This window comes from Anticarsia gemmatalis, chromosome 1 (assembly GCF_050436995.1).
Source record: "Anticarsia gemmatalis isolate Benzon Research Colony breed Stoneville strain chromosome 1, ilAntGemm2 primary, whole genome shotgun sequence".
Taxonomy (NCBI): domain Eukaryota; kingdom Metazoa; phylum Arthropoda; class Insecta; order Lepidoptera; family Erebidae; genus Anticarsia; species Anticarsia gemmatalis.
In genome coordinates this window covers 1075961-1092617 of record NC_134745.1, presented here as the reverse complement: position 1 = coordinate 1092617, position 16657 = coordinate 1075961, and the positions used below count along the sequence as shown (strand labels likewise).

The following is a 16657-nucleotide window of genomic DNA, read 5'->3' as shown; positions in this document are numbered from 1 at the left end:
GACATTTTGAAAACAAAATTTAGTTATACAATTACTATCCCAGGCATTGATATCAACCTTCTTTAATCAGTGTGTCTTTTATGGGGCAAATATAAGTTTATGGAGTGGATATAAATTGATTGACATCACTTGAGGCTGTAGGTATAATGTTCGAGTATCTGCTACACCTATAGATCAGATTTTTTACATTTAGGAAGTTTAGGAAATAATTATTACTAGGTTATCTTGATATGCAACTGTTTTACTTTTCTTTTACTTTTGATAATATGTAATTAATTTAAAATGTGTAATTATAAGATACTTAATTGGTATTCATTGATAAAACTACACAGCGCAGTTGTATCGTTTTCACTCGAAGGAGTAATTAAAGTAAAAAAAACAACTTGTTTTTACTTGGATAAGACACCGTAGATAAGAATTAACAATGCACATTTATTTTTAGCCTTTCAATAATATTTACTAATTAGTAAAGTGTGAATTATAATATGTTTATCTGTTACAAAAATAAACAATGCCTGCTTAAAGTACGTCAATATTTATATTTTTATACATAAAAAGCGTTTGTTACATACATAGGTTATTTAGTAGCCCCGTTTCGCGACTTTGTCCCCATGAGACTTTTAGGGACAAAAAGTATCCTATGTATGCGTTAATCCAGATTATAAGTTATCAATGTACCAAATTTCATTAAAATTCGTCTAGTAGTTGGGTAAGAGTAATAACTATACATACACATATATCTAACCCACCCATAGGTACAAATTTTACATTTATTAATTAAATTATTATACTTAGTAGGATTTTCAACAATATTTATTTATCTATTAATATTAATTAAATTATATTTAGCTCGGAACATTTCTATATTATCTTGATTATTGGGCACTCGAAGTGAAATTCAAATCTGTAATGCATTGATTTTTTTAGTAACAATTACGTTGAATTTCAATTATACAACTACAAAATGGTAGTTAGCAGGTGTCTATAAGCTACAGTTTAATATCACTTACCTGAAACATACTCCGTCGTATCCTTACCAAATAACATTCCATAACGCCACTTAGTATCAAAGTTGTGAACACTAAGTTTTCAACTTATTACCGCAAGTTAGTGCCTGAGTTTAAGCACTAAATTAGCCAACACCTGTCGCCTGATAAATTACTCGGCTTCACTTAAACTTGCACTTAACTCGAGTGCAATATTGAGTGCATGTTTCAAAGTGATAAGTTATGCCAAGTATTTTGTCATATACGGTAAAGCAAGGTTGGTTTTCCTAGGAAGATAAGGCAAGGAAACTAATGAAATTCACAAATATAATTTTAGCGAAACGAATATTATGTAGAACCCAAGAAAACAAGGTTTCACGTAAGGGTTAGACCAGGCAATTTTCTCTTCCATTATTTTGACAAATACTGCTTCTACAAAGGCGTCCCTCTTAAAAAATATAGGATCGTGTAATAAAATTGGGGTTTGTAAAGCGCACTTACAATAATTAAATAGCCAAAAAAGTTAAATAGAAGATTATCAGCGATTACCTCCCTTACCCCATAAATCAAAACCTTGACAGTTTTTAATATAAAAAAGATCAACCACAGAGTAAAACGAAACCCCAATCTTAAAACCAGGATTATCTCGTTACAAAAAAGAAACATGGCCGCCGCAAATGTCAAACTCATCAAGTGTCATGTAACTTTGTAATTAATTCGCAAAGGAGGTGTGATGTAATTTACGGGTGTAAATGAAGGCAAAGTTTTGATTAATTATTACATTATTCAAGCTGGGAGACTGTGGTAGTAGTAGGAACCTACAGTGGAATGTGTGCAAGTCATTGGTGTCAAATATTGCTGTAATATTAAAGATATTAATCATTTAACTTTACAGGTTTGGATGAAACGGCGCGGAAATTGTCTGCTTTTTATTTTAGATTAATTATTAATTATTTGCTAATTGTGGTGGCTCTTTTAATCAAAATTAACTAGATAATGAAACAATAGTCCTAGGCATTAACTATTTAGCATGCATGCTAGGATTACATACGTCGGAAAAACATTACCTTTCAGGTTTTCCTTTAAAATTGTATTTATTTTATTGTATCTCGGCCCTTCCCGGCAATGAATATTGAAAAAATTTCTAAAAGATACGTAGCATTATTTTGGTAACTTAATATAATTTTTATGATTAGTCGCCCAAGAACATTGATACTAACACTAAAATATCGGGGTTTTTGCAACTACAGACTATTGTATTCTCTAAAGATCTTAAGAAAAATCTTCTAAAAAAGATCTAGACAAAACTTAGCGTTGCTATAAACTTGTTGGAACTTGTTACCAGAGGACAACAGGTGTGCGGGCACGGTTCATTTAACTTGGGACACTTTTATTGCTTCTGCTTGAAACTTAGACCTGCGCTACAAATAGACAAACAAACGATATTTATGGTCCGCGCTGATTAAAAGTACTTTGTTTGTAATTTATTGATAACTTTGTAGTTTATAGGATACTAGCTGACCCGCGCAACTTCGCTTGCGTCACATAAAAGAGAATAGGTCATAATTTTCCCCGTTTTTGTAACATTTTTTACAGGTACTCTGCTCCTATTGTAACGTAAAGATTGAAGCGTCGTAGCGTAAAGATATATAGCCTATAACCTTCCTCGATAAATGGACTATCTAACACTAAAAGAATTTTTGAAATCGGACCAGTAGTTCCTGAGATTAGCGCGTTCAAACAAACAAACAAACAAACTCTTCAGCTTTATAATATTAGTATAGATAAGTGATTGATTTTAAGATAATACGTTATTCATAATCGTATTTTTTTTTCAAAATATGATTCAATTGACTGCCTTTGTGGCGCGGTCGGTAGTGTTACTACTGACTGCCGATCATGAGGTCTCGGGATCAATAGCCGGGTTGGTATTTTGGTCCTTTCGAATTTTATATTAGAAAAATAAATAGTAGGCCGTAGTTTGGTAGCATGACTGGTAAGTGGCAATATACTCGCCACCTATTGCATGGGACTAACTATTAATTAATAGCAAAACGACAAAATGTCATATGCTACATAAGGTAACAACAAACATAATATATTGTCGGATCGAACCTCAAGTCCATCTAAAACCTCAACATACCTACCTGGCAATACGTAAACGCAATCAGTATTCACACCAGACACGTAAATAAGAAACCATTTGCGCAAAAAAAGCTTAACAAAATTCATAAGAAAAAGAAGGTATCTCTCCCCACGGGTAGGGCCACAAATCATCGGTTTATAAAATTTAACGCGCGGCGAGGGAGCACCCACATTATACGTTTATTAACCAATATACGGGGGGAATAGAATTTACATTCATAGCTTCCACTTAATAAGATTACTTTGCGCAATTTCGCTATTATTTTACGGCTGAAAATTAATAAAAATGACTCTTAAGGAAGATAAATTGGTTCACTAAATTGTATTATTTTCATTTGATATTATTCACAGGTTTAGTCATTATTTTTGTTCCGTATTTTTCAACGTTCATGATGGTGTTAATTAGAAGCTACAATAACACAGTACAAGGTGTCTAACGTGAGAGGTAATTTGGTGTAAGGTGTCCTTTATTAGGCTACATTACCGTGAATGTAATAAGGTACAAGGCGCAAGTAATAAAATCTTAAACCCATGAAAAAGATGACATATATGTCTGAGTGTTCTTTAGAACAGTTTTCGAAGATATGCAAACCGCCCGCACTTGGCCACCGCGGTGGACACAAGGCTTAACGTCTCCCTCATTACGGGAGGAGACCCTTGACTAGCTATAGGACATAAATGGGTTATTTTTTTAATAATGACTTTGTGTCTTCTCATTGCTTTTCAGGTATCCCATGAGCATCATATAACAAACCGTATTATTTGTCCAGGGTCTTACTTCTGGGATGACCCACGGAAATGAGAATCTTAATAACTTAAGGCACTGTTTATATGTGACCTACAGTAAATATCGGCCTACAATCAACAAGCCTATTAACACGTTCACAGCCGAGCGCCGAACCCGGGACTCTCCCAAGAGATTTGACCCTTCCACGAGATAGAATATTTGGCGGCTCTGTTAAATAACATTGTAATGACATATAAATGATATAAGTAAATATACCTTTTGTGTTTATCCTCTTTCAATAAGCTTCCGTGGTTCTTTGTAAATAAAGCGACACACTGACACACCATTTTCTATACATTTAGGTACACAAAATGTGTAGCGTATGTACACGCTGTATATATCAATACTATCACACCTTAATTGTCTATATACATAGAGCACTAACATAGAGTACCGTTTTATATATTTACTGACTTTACTGAGGTCTTACTGAATGTCATACATTTTTATATTATATAACTTATAGTTTAAATTAATTATAGTCGAATTTCGACTACTGGGCGACCACTAGTTAAGTTAAATATTTTCAGTTACTACAGAACGCTACTAGCTGAAATCTTTACATCCATATTTTGCCTACACATTCATACATGGCTACGGGTTTGGGACTGTCTCCCTGCTTCCTCGGGCTCGTATATGCAACGTCACACGCCAAAATGACGTATTACTTCAATAAAACCACGGCAAATGTATGAAAAACCATCAAAAATCGCTATGCGGTATAATAAAAAGTCCAGTGTACACCTGTTGGCGGCCGTGGCGCGCCATAACTCCTCGTGAACGGTGTGTACACCCGCACGCGAAACTTAATGCAGATTTATGGAACTAAGTTTTTGGACAAAGATTTAAGAGTGCTGGATGCGATTGCAGGAAAGAAATATTTTGAGTTAAACATAGAAAGAAGTCAAAGGTTTTATTTAGGCTGGTTATTATTCATTGAGTACGGAAAAAATATTAGAATGTTTTGTACGTTTTCTATCCCATTATTAGGCAAAGCTGACGTATAGGTAGTAAAAACTTTGAAATTATTAAAAATGTCTATTAAAACATATTTTGTTTAACTACTTTGTGTTTTCAACCTGTGATTTACAGGCAATTAAATAAGTTCGTATTGAAATATCTCTACAAATACAGGAACTACATTACTAAAGCATCAATTACCGCCGTTTTAATAGTTATTAGTTAATTAGAATTAACAGGGAAGAAATATGATTAGGATTATGAAATTAATAATAAGAATAATTTATGTAACTTCCGATCTGCGGAACGTATTATTAATTTGATGTAACACATAATAAAATAGTTATTGGATAGGTGAACACTTTTGGTAATAACGCAGAAGAAACTAAAGTTATCTTTTAACTGGACAGTAACTGTCTCAAACTATAATAAACAGGAAAAGTACAAATCTCCATCTCCTTGAATTTTTGTGATATTTAATCTAAAATTATGATTTCCCTGTGTCGGTTTCACTTATATATCGATTTGTGGCTTTATATTCTATGAAAACTTTTTCACCTGTAATTTAAGAGAGACAACAGTGCACAGTGTGGCTTTTAAATAGTTGTCAACTGATGATAAGTACTATGTCATGCCAGCCAGTCCAGCGCCCAATAATTATAATTCATTTTATTAGACAAAATAAACTATACAGCATATTGTTGACTTTTAAAAGGTTATAAAGCCTACTCCAGCATCCATACATCACGACTGTTCAAGTCTCAGTACACAGTAACTGTAGGTGTGTTCAGTGCTCGGTAGCCACCTAATGGCTTTCGAATGTATGTTGTTCACAACTACTTTTTGTTGCTCTTTCGTACTGGCCTGTTTAATGCGAACACACGGGTTTTATAAATATAAGCCGAGTGGATTTATTAAAAGCTTTTAGAATTGTGTAGGAAGATATCTAATGGCTATTATGTACTGTATATGAAACTGCAACTACGTATGTGAGTTTTGATAGAAGTTGTTACATTATATTGATTGCATAATATGCATGTGCAAGTGGTTAAAAGCCAAGTTATCTAGCACTAGCAAAAATATATCAAAATTTAAATAATTTTGGGTAAGGTACCAAAATAGAGCCTTTTTTAACTATTAATTCGGGAATCGAGAAATTCTAACTTCTAGTAGAATTAAAGACGATCTATAAGAAGGCTTTCATGGACATGGACTAGCGTCAATTAACCTATCCGGTAGATAAGTTAACCGATATTTATTCATATTAGAGGCGAAACTAGAATCAAATCTATAACAACCCGTAATTTTCCATGAGTTTTTAAGCTTATCTTACTATTATTCAAGTGGTTCAGTTGAGTAGAAAAGCTTCCCTCAATTTAATTAAGTAGTAAGACTTAGTTTAGTTTTAAAATAATGTTGAACTTAAACACACAAAGCAACGAAATGAGTTATTTAAAGTAAACAATAATAATTTCTAACAATATACCGCTTCCAGTATCCGGTAATGTTTGGTCTTTAACCTTTTCTCTCGTGAAATGACTGTGGAGTATTTTCACAATGCTAATGTGAGTTCAAGTTATAAGAGTGAAGATATGACTGAGTTGATGATGTGTCGTTTGAAACGAACATGTTATGAAGGGGATGTAAATGTGAGAATAATGGGTTTGATAGAATGGCGCAAAATTACATTGCGTTTATTTGCAAAATGTGTTTAGGTTTGGTAAGTTGTTGATTTAAATGTGTTTTAGGACCTTCATACTCAAAGCTATGTAAATCTCCGATACTTAACAATTTTAGTAAGACTAGCGTACAAAGGGCCTTAGTAACAATGTTATTCTTGAGTACTTAGTATCTTTGCAGTTTTTCTCATTACTAAAATTTTAATCAATTGGAAGAAGTTATTTTTAAATTGCCCATAACAGTTTTTAAACAACTAGATAAGCTACTCTATTGCTTTAGACTTTGTACTATTTCAAAATATAGTTTTTAACAATAACCATAAGTTTAGTGCCTGTAAATAAAAGTGTAGTCAGTTTACAAATTAAAACTCAACGATTTTTTTGTCTATAGGTAAAACCGCTAAAGGTTTTCCCTTGGGCCACTCAGTTAATTTAGTTGTAGAATCGTTCGAATAAATCTAGTTATCCTCCCCCGTGGTTAGAGATGGTGTTTTTATATAATAATACATGCATATTATTTACTATTTACCGGTTTGTTTGGGTTTCAATTAAAGTAAGGTTTTCGAAAGGGTAACTACGAAAAGTGACCTGTTTGTGAAATATGAATAATCATATAATTTGCTAAAACTAATCGGTGATAAATTTATGAACAGCTAACCCCCGGTTTCTGAATACATTTAGTGGTAGTTTATCTATTCAATAGCATTTTTTTTTGTATGAGTTTTATCGCTATTGAATAGATAAACTGCCGCTAAATGTACCTCAGAAACCGGGGGTAATACAGTTTTTTTTTATACGCAGTTTAAATCTAGAAAGCTTTAGTTTAAACTTACTACTATAATATTTTGTAGATATCAAGTAGGTTGTTTCATAAGTCAAGTTTCGAGACTATAAAGCCCATTCTTCGTTCGGGAGAACAATGCCGAGCAATAGGACAGAAACGGGTTGAAAAAAAACATTTTAAAGAAACATCACTGCGTGATTCAAAATTATCTATGACTGTGATTACTAATCAACTATAGACGAAGCCAAAGGCAGAAGTAAGTTATATATCTAAATATTAAAAATGTCTATTCTAAAAATAACTGTTCTATAGTAAAAGTGTCGAGATAGTAAAAATGTGGTATCGTTTAGTTTCGTGTGACTAGTAATATAAATAGTAGCAAAGGTTGCCGTGACTGTCGGCGAACGATTATGCAGAACACGGATATCTGCCATTTAGGGTTACGCAATATGATATCTAGAACCAGAAAATAAAATAGATTGAGAATAAGAATAAAGGAAATGCGATATTGTACTTAATTCTCAATTTTTGTGTTATATGACGGCAGTTAACTGTGAATGTTTATGAATTAGCTACCTGACTCGCGCGCCACATAAGAGAGAATGGGTCAAAATTTTCCCCGTTTTAGTTGCATTTTTTACTGGTACTCTGCTCCTATTAGTCATAGCGTGGTGATATGTAGCCTATAGCCTTCCTCGATAAATGAATCTAGCACTGAAAGAATTCTTCAAATCGGACCAGTAGTTCCTGAGATTAGCGCGTTCAAACAAACAATCAAACAAACAAACTCTTCAGCTTTATAATATAAGTATAGATGGTGGGAGATAATTGTGAATGTTAATGAATTAATAAGTAGTTATTGAAATGGTTACTGATAATATTTTACAGGGAATCTCATTGATGCTGGGTTTAACTTAATATAACTACATCACTAGTTGCACCATAGAATTTGGGTCCGTGAGGCCTTGATTCCCATGACATACTCGATTACCTATAATTTCCTATATTGCACATTATAATAATTTATTGCACACACTTAGCTTATACCGTGTTGTCTATGATTAAGAAACGTGCAGCAGAGTACTGTTTGACGTCATGGCCATTTTATTTCAAGTTAACTATGAGACTCTCAAACGTCCATGGATAGTATTGTATCGTAAATATTGGATACAATACTATCCATGGACGTTTGAGATTATACAAAGCGAGAACAATAATTTTATATAACTTTAGGATCTATGATGATAATTAAGTACACTTTTTTATTGAATATGCGAGGCTTTTAAGAATTTGAATTCTAGGAATATCGAATGTATTTCCTCGTTTCATCTTCCACAGGCATTATGTACTTCTGGCTAATAATCGGCTACGTCGACTAATTTCTGTGCTTGACTTGGTTTATAGAGTCCAAGTGTTTGCAAAGTACATAGACCGCACATACTCCATTCCTTCACTCACATAGCCTGGACGGATAACTTTCAACCATATTTTTGTATCCTACGGAACCTATTCAATCTAAATCAAATATGCAGCCGTTTAACGCAGTTTTTTTACCGACACAGTTTCATGTCGGAAGCCAATTTCATATGGAAAGTAGTTGTATGATCACACACACCTTCTCACGGTTGTACCGCTACACATATGCCTCCTGCGTTTGCGTGAGCCTTTCTAATCAACCGCTAGCTCTAGATCATTGCGTTAGTTTTTCTTCTAGAACATCGACTATGATAATTCCTCATATTTGCATCAATTAAAAAGAATAATTAGTAGAAGAGGTTATGTTATTTATAGCAACGCGATCGACTAGAACGATGTAAATCTTATTGAGTTGTAATTTGTTCGGTGCATGCAAATGTGATTGCATTTTTAAATGAAGATAGCAACTGTTAATATGTACTGCTTAAGCTGTGTTAATACTGGAGTTGTGCATTGGAGTTAAACTGTGCGAAGAAATACGCTACTAACCCCTGGTTTCTGAGTATATAAATAAATAGATAAACTGCCGTTAAATGTACCTCAGAAACCGAGGGTAATACGATTAGCTGTGTTAAACGTCGCTACAGTTCATTGACATAGGCGGCCCTATAGGTGGAATTCTTGCTCACGCATGCTTTGTACATCTCTGTAGATATATGCTGTTTTATTTGTTTGTCTGTTTCGGTGTGATTGTTACTGAACTTTGTGTTGATTGCTGAAGATGAATCGCTCAAGTAAACAGCTAAAAAATATAGATTAAAAACGAGGTAACCGTCTTAGCTATACGAGAAATCAGTAGTGGCAGGTAAGAAAATTTGGCTTGCGCTCCTAGTGTACTTACTAAGAAATATTTTTTCCAAGTTATCTTAAATGTCAAAGGCATTACAGATGAGTACATTCTATGAATAGTACCGTCTTAATGATACACTTACCCTGGATAGCTCCTGCCCAACACAGCCAGAAGAGCGCCCACTTGGCAGTTCTGAAGCGCTGCAGCCAGGTAGGCCGGAACATGCCCCAGCCGCAACGTAGAGCTTGTTCTTCTTCCGCCAACGCCCGGCTTGGGGACGTAGCCATTGTTTCTGGTTCCGCCTAGGAAAATTAATAAAATTAGCTTTAATTTCTTGAATGTTGAAGCAGTATGATTTGTGTGATTAACAGCCTGTAATATTTGTGTCTCTTAAGGCAGCATGAAACCAATTAATAAACGAGCCTTTGATTACTTTTATCTCAGCTGCATTGACAAAGAAATTATGTTTTTCATCGATTTTTATCGCACGCTTCCTCGTCCTAACAGTTGAACTACTTAAAATGGCAGAGCGGTCACCCCGGAGAAGGATACCTATGACTACTTATTTAAACCTTACAAGAATCGAAGATTAAAGTGATAATTATTAAATAGATTCTGCTTCTTTGCGACTACAGTCTGTTAAAAACAAAAATACTTTGAAATTAGCTAAAGTTTTCTTTCATTTTGACAAAAAGATGCAACTGAATCAATTATTTGCAACTATTGTCAAAAATAAAATCTTCAAAACTAGTTAAACTATCTAGTAGAAAGAATCTATTTACCTCAAAATTTCACTAACCACTTATCTCTACCACGTGGCCCTCTATAAATATAATCCTTACAAAATGAAATAACTCCAAGTGACCGGAACCCTCAATGTTTGACGTGAGCCATTTGAATAAAGATTTACAGCACGAATTAATTCATTCAATCTCATTCCTTTTATTCGTCATACAAAAGTGAATTATACGGAACTAAGTGGGCGTAAGAGTTTAACGTACTGTATTTACTACAGTTACCGGACGGTACACGATCAGTGGGTTAAGCAAACCTTGGCGCGGTCATTCCACAGATGGGTGACCGCTTAGTACCTAGTATAGAAACTGAACGTCTCCATGCTTCGAAGTGCACCTTTAAAGTCGGTCTTCATTGTTGTCGATTAAGATAGCAGTCGTAAAGCCATGTCAAACGGTTTCGCAGGCGGCTTGAACAACTTTGACACTAGGCTGACCACTAACCATACGATAAAAATACTACAATACTGTGTGTTTATAAAATTGATGTTATTATTTAGATAGCTTAATAGCTTGTTTGTTATTGTGATTGATTTGTTTTTATTGAACTTGGATACGGAAGAGAGGTTATGTTTGTACTCTTGAGCGAGACAAGGCGGATGACTTTCCTTGAACCCTCCTTCCCTCTGTAGATAATACATACATTATCATTATTAATGAAATGCTTACATTTATCGTCTGCTCTTTAACTTAAACTTAGTTCTATATACCTTTGTAGCTCTCCAACGTCACCCAACAATAAAGTTCTACAAATTTTTTTTTTGAGGATGCAAGAGTTAGTAGTATATAGTAATAGATGTTAAAAACATTATTTGCAGTTATAACATTTGGTCATTTTAAAAGATACATCTGCATTATATTATTATACTAGCTGACCCGCGCAACTTCTTACAATGGAGACCTTATTGTAATTCCAAAAAGATCTACAAAAATCGATTCTTTAATTTGTATAAAGACAAGCAGGCAAGGTTATCCTAATTTTCACATTGCCTATTTACATCGTGATACCTAAAAATCTGGACACCCCTGGATAAGACTAGTACTCAGGCTTTCGAGCTTCTGACTACTCGTAACACAGTCAAAGATCTTTGAAAATGACAGCCGGGACTTACAATTAAACGTACCTTCCAAAATATGGGGAATCAGATAGGTACCTACAATGTGGTTACCCATCCAAGGAATAACCTCGACAAGGGTAGCTTAACTTCAGAGATCGGTCGGCGCGGCTGTTGTTACTTAGGCACGAGCGCCACTACTCACTCACTCCATATGTGTTACAATATAACGTATTAATTGTACATAATACAATAACTAATTTGATTATAATTTAGTTTCTTTAACAACCCTGTTGCCACCCAGCAAAATAGCAGTAGCAATTCAGCATTCAAGAATAGTCCCTCATGTCATTAAGTGGAGTCACAAAGCACAGGATGTTAGCCGTTGTGGGACTCTTTGTCGGTCTATAGGCCATTGTGGACTCATTGAGCCAACACGTGATGTGACGAGAGACCAGGGAATTAGTGCTTTTGTATAGCCTGTTGAGAGCTGAATAGATTGATAAGGTTAAGGGTCGTTGGTAAGTACTAGTAAATGATGGGTGAGCAGATAATGGTGGTTTATGATTCTATGCGGAAATGAGTGTGATAGCATCGTAAGTGTTATGTTTAGAAATTTTAATATCTAATTATCAATTATTTTTTGAGTGTGACCAAAGTATGATTAGGTTAATCATAGAATATGCTGATTGGTGACTTACTAGCCTTCTCCAAGCAAGAACTGTTGAAACAACTCAGGCAGTATTATTTGCAATCTATTATCTTAATTATCTTATTACTAAGCAAAGAACCATTAATTATATAATTATTAAAATAGTCAATGAATATATTAGAGCTTATTTAATTGTATTTAAACCTACGCGAAAATCCAATATTTACAGCGGTACTCAATAACTAATCCTTTAAACAACATAAAATATAATTTTCCAATTAATTAACCAATACAGTGAGCTTAATAAAGCTTTATATCCACATGATCGAAGTTTCAATGATTCCTCTATACATCATTAAAGCCAAGCCGCCGGCTTATTAACAAGCCCGAATTAAAGCCGATATTTATAACCAAGTAATATCGTATCACATTTGACAGCCTAATTATATCGTGATCGAAAATCCGGTCAAGCGCGAGTCGGATAACAAATTGGGGTTCTAAATATATGTTGCTTCACATTAATATAACTAAACTAAGAGTTTTGTATTTTATTTAGATTGGACTATTAATAATAACTGTAATAATTATATATTAGGGAGAATTAACTTTTTCAGGATCGAGAAAGTCGTCATGCCGATTACAAGGCCCGTGTTCTTAGTTTTTGGGTACAAAGTATTAGTAAGTTTACTTAGAGAGCCTTTACTTTAGAAATATGTAGTGCTGCATACGTACACAAATAAAGTTGGCCTATACCGTATTTAAGTAAGTATGTGAAATCAAACAATCTTTATTATGATATTGCAAAAATCAGGGGAAATGTCATCATAATGTATTTTCATATCATCAGGTGTAATTTCTAACCAAAAGGTAGAATTTATAAAGGTAAGAATTACGGACCACGGAATCCTAAAAAGTGGGTTTCCAAGGCTAGTTCATAACCTCTTTCAATGCTTTTCAGTTGGACTTTATTTTTGGCTGGGTTTAAGGTACCTTTCAGAGTAGGAAACTGGATCATTGCCTTGTCTGTGGGTCATGAAGAAAAACTTTCAAATAGTAATAAAAGAAATAACTCATCACCATCCCACTGTCGGGTTTTTTAATGTATTATGGGATGGACTTTGAGTCCGTCATGCTGACCAAGGGAAAGCTAGAGATTTTACCATCGATTTTATTGTATAGTGATTTGCGTGTTTCTTCCTTCAATCATGATTTCGAACTTTGTCATGTCTTTATAGAACACGACGTTTTCGCTGGATCTTTTAGAATAGTAAATTCGATGACACTGTCCCCTAGTGATATTAAATACTTATAAAATAAAGTAGTGGGTCTGTCGTGTTACTTATCGACATGTACGATATAAAAGCGATGTTTGTTCAAGGTTGAGGGGTAGTGTGTTGCCACGCGATTCTACAGAACACGCGAATTTATTACAAAACTACTATTACAGCTTGTTTCATATGAAAGGTCAGTTTTTATACAAACTAGCGAGCTGAATTCACACGGCTCCGAATAAAATTCATTTTTATAGAAAAATTATGAAGGATATTTAATTTTTTGAGTTGCTGTTAAGATTGTGTTACAAGTTCTCGGTATAACGAGTCGGTTATAATAATACAATTTGGTTTTAAATAAAAAGTAATTAGGTACTCCTGAAGCGAGTAACCACTTATGTAATTTATTAAACTGTTGAAGATCTCCTCTCTAGTGTACAATCTATCACTCCGTAATATTTTGTGACAAACCGTATAGCCTTTTAAGCAAGAATCAAAGACAAACAGTCACTTTTTCTAGTATGGATTACACGAATAGGAAACACATTCACGAAAATATGTATATTGATACGTTAATTAGTGAAGTAAATTTTCAAGCATTAAACAATTAATTATCATTTCACCTGCCAGTAGAAATAGTATTTAATGTCAAGTCTAATTGCACTAGTAAACTAAACACACAAATTGATTAATTTTACACAGATATTATGCTTCGTTATGACACATTTATGAGTACTGCGTTCTAATGAAATATTTGGTATTAGATTCGGTTTCCTTTATTACCAAAAAAATAAATGCAAAATATCTACTTAAAGAGAAGAGTTTTTATCAATTTCCAACTAGTGGAAGTTCGGTTTGAAAATGACTGGTGTTTTCAATTTTCAGTACAATTTTATGACTTATACATATGTACCCGGACAAATAAATGTTTTAAATTATTCTTGCGTATCTTAAAGCTCCCTCTAAGATTTCAAAATATTTATGAAATTACAATAAATTATTGTGAATTTCTCTATATTTTTATTCTGACTTATCTAATCTTACCTTTATGTAATTTTTTTTTATAATACATACAAACATAAAATCACGCCATCTTCTCAAAAGTGTGAGCAGAGACCAGAGAATACCACTGTTAAATTAAATTAAATTAAATTAAAACATATTTACTTCTCTTCTCTGCCTTTTTAAATAAAAAAAGAGTAATTACCATTTTTCACACTGTCAAGCAAGTTCTTAAATTCAAAAACAATTAGGTACCATTCCTAGTGAAACTTGGTGTAAGTTGGTATGTGTCGTGGGTCGCGTGTAAAGTTTGTTCGCGCGCGGCGCCACGGGGCTGCGGGGTGGTCGGGGCGAGCCCTCGCTCGCTACTGACGCCTTTTGGGGAACACCTACGTTTATAAACAGGGATGGTGTAGTATATGGAAGGAAATGAGATGATGAATGAATGAATACGGTCTCATTTTTGTGAACTGAGTAGTTGATATGATCAGATTTTATTCCCGACGGAATTATGGAAATGATAGTATCAGTGATTGATAACGTCATTAAACAAATACTGATTTTATTTTTGCCAATTCTTGATTCTTGGCTAAATTTAAAGCACGGTTTATATTATAAAGCTATGAATAACCACTTCAAAGTGGCCCTAAATAAACTTATATTTTTGAAGAGTTTTGAAATTGTGGAACAATACTCTACAATTTAGATTAGACTTAACTTGCATGTTTCTGAAAGAAAGCAATTATCCTGTGAAGATCATCCTGCAAAGGTCCAAATAAGTATCGATTAAGAATGCCAAATTACAATAGTATCCCTTTCACGGACGAGGCTCTCCGTTAATTTAAACGGAAGCATAGACACTAATAAATTAGTTTAACCTCCTTGAGCACGAGAGCACTCTACTTTTTAATCTGTACTGCGCACGTGCGAACTTGACGTGACTTTAATTTGAATTTGGAACATAATGAAATTCGCGCCATATTTATGGGTTTTGGAGGGAAATCGAGAAGGCACTTACTACACGTTTAACGTTGAAGTACTTAGTTCAAATTAAGTGAGTAGGTACTTTGTGCTTGGGAATATCCGTTATATTCAATTTAGTGAGTTAACCATATTAGTTAAAACTTCAAGTTCATATTGGTTGTGATTAGTTACTTTTGTTTACAAACCTAACCCCATAACCTATCATATTTATGGTAATTCATCACAACAAATTATGGACAAATCTTTATGCTAGAGATTTATGAAAAGGACTTTTTTTATAATAAGGTCGCTAAAAAACAGTCACCTATTCAAAACGAAGGATATTTACTATTCAAAATCAAAATCAAATCATTTATTCATTTAGGTCAAATATTGACACTTATGATAGTCGTTACAATTACTGAATCTACCACTAGCTCGGAAAGGGGGTAGAGCCTTATGAGAAGAGCTAGCGAGAAACTCACGGCCACTCTTTTCAATCGCCAAAAAGTTTTACAATGTGGTTGATACAATAATTGATCATGCGAGGAGCTGCCAACAATCAGCGATATAGACTAAACGTCAATTAAGTTAAATGAACATAGCTAGGATATTTATTAGTCTCTGATCATACCGTATGTTGGGAGCACCTACTAGCATGTGATAATAAGAATATGGGCAGCAAGTGAGCACACTGGTTGTGAACATTATAAAAGAAAAAAGTTACAGTTTTATGAATAACATCAAATTGTACGTAACATCACCTTTTTGCATCATTAATTGCCCATATTTTACAATATTTAGACCTACTGCTACTGAGTTTATACAATTTATAGCAAAGTTCCCTAATTTCAAAGAATCCTAATCAAGCGAGCGACTAATCCCAAGAGCTATTGTCGTTTAGATACTCATCAATTCTGTAATAAGCTTTCCTAACGAGATGTTCCTTAACAGCAACTTTGAATTTTGGCAGGGGTAAATCCATGATGTGCTTTGGAAGCTTGTTGAAGAAACGAATGCCGAGACCTACAAACGAATTGTGCACCTTGTGTAAACGATGATGGGGACCTACTAATTTGTGTCTGTTTCTAGTGTTGTAATTGTGTCTATCGCTATTTGTTGCGAAAGTCCCTAAATTTTGTTTTATATACAACAAGTTTGCAAGCACATACTGTGATGACACCGTCAGTATCCCTATCTGCCCAAAAAGCTCTCTCAAGGAGTCTCGCGCTCCTAAACTATAAATTGCACGGATAGCTCTTTTTTGAAGGACAAAAATAACATCTATATCAGCAGCCTTACCCCACAGTAAT

The 16657-nt window shown here is 34.1% G+C and overlaps 1 protein-coding gene across 2 annotated transcripts in view; it reads right to left on the bottom strand.

Annotated features, from left to right (window-relative positions):
* The window catches only part of Oatp26F (Organic anion transporting polypeptide 26F), a 71323-nt gene that overhangs the window by 29764 nt on the left and 24902 nt on the right, over positions 1–16657 (bottom strand). Inside the window, exons 1-2 of one of the 2 annotated variants that reach the window (XM_076135457.1) lie at positions 14587–14733; positions 9750–9909 (exon numbers count right to left, since the gene is read on the bottom strand). In XM_076135457.1, the coding sequence (XP_075991572.1) occupies positions 9750–9909; positions 14587–14589 (163 nt within the window). In that variant the 5' untranslated portion in view covers positions 14590–14733. Of the gene's footprint in view, positions 1–9749; positions 9910–14586; positions 14734–16657 lie in introns of those variants that run through there. The other variant, XM_076135363.1, reaches the window with a different exon arrangement.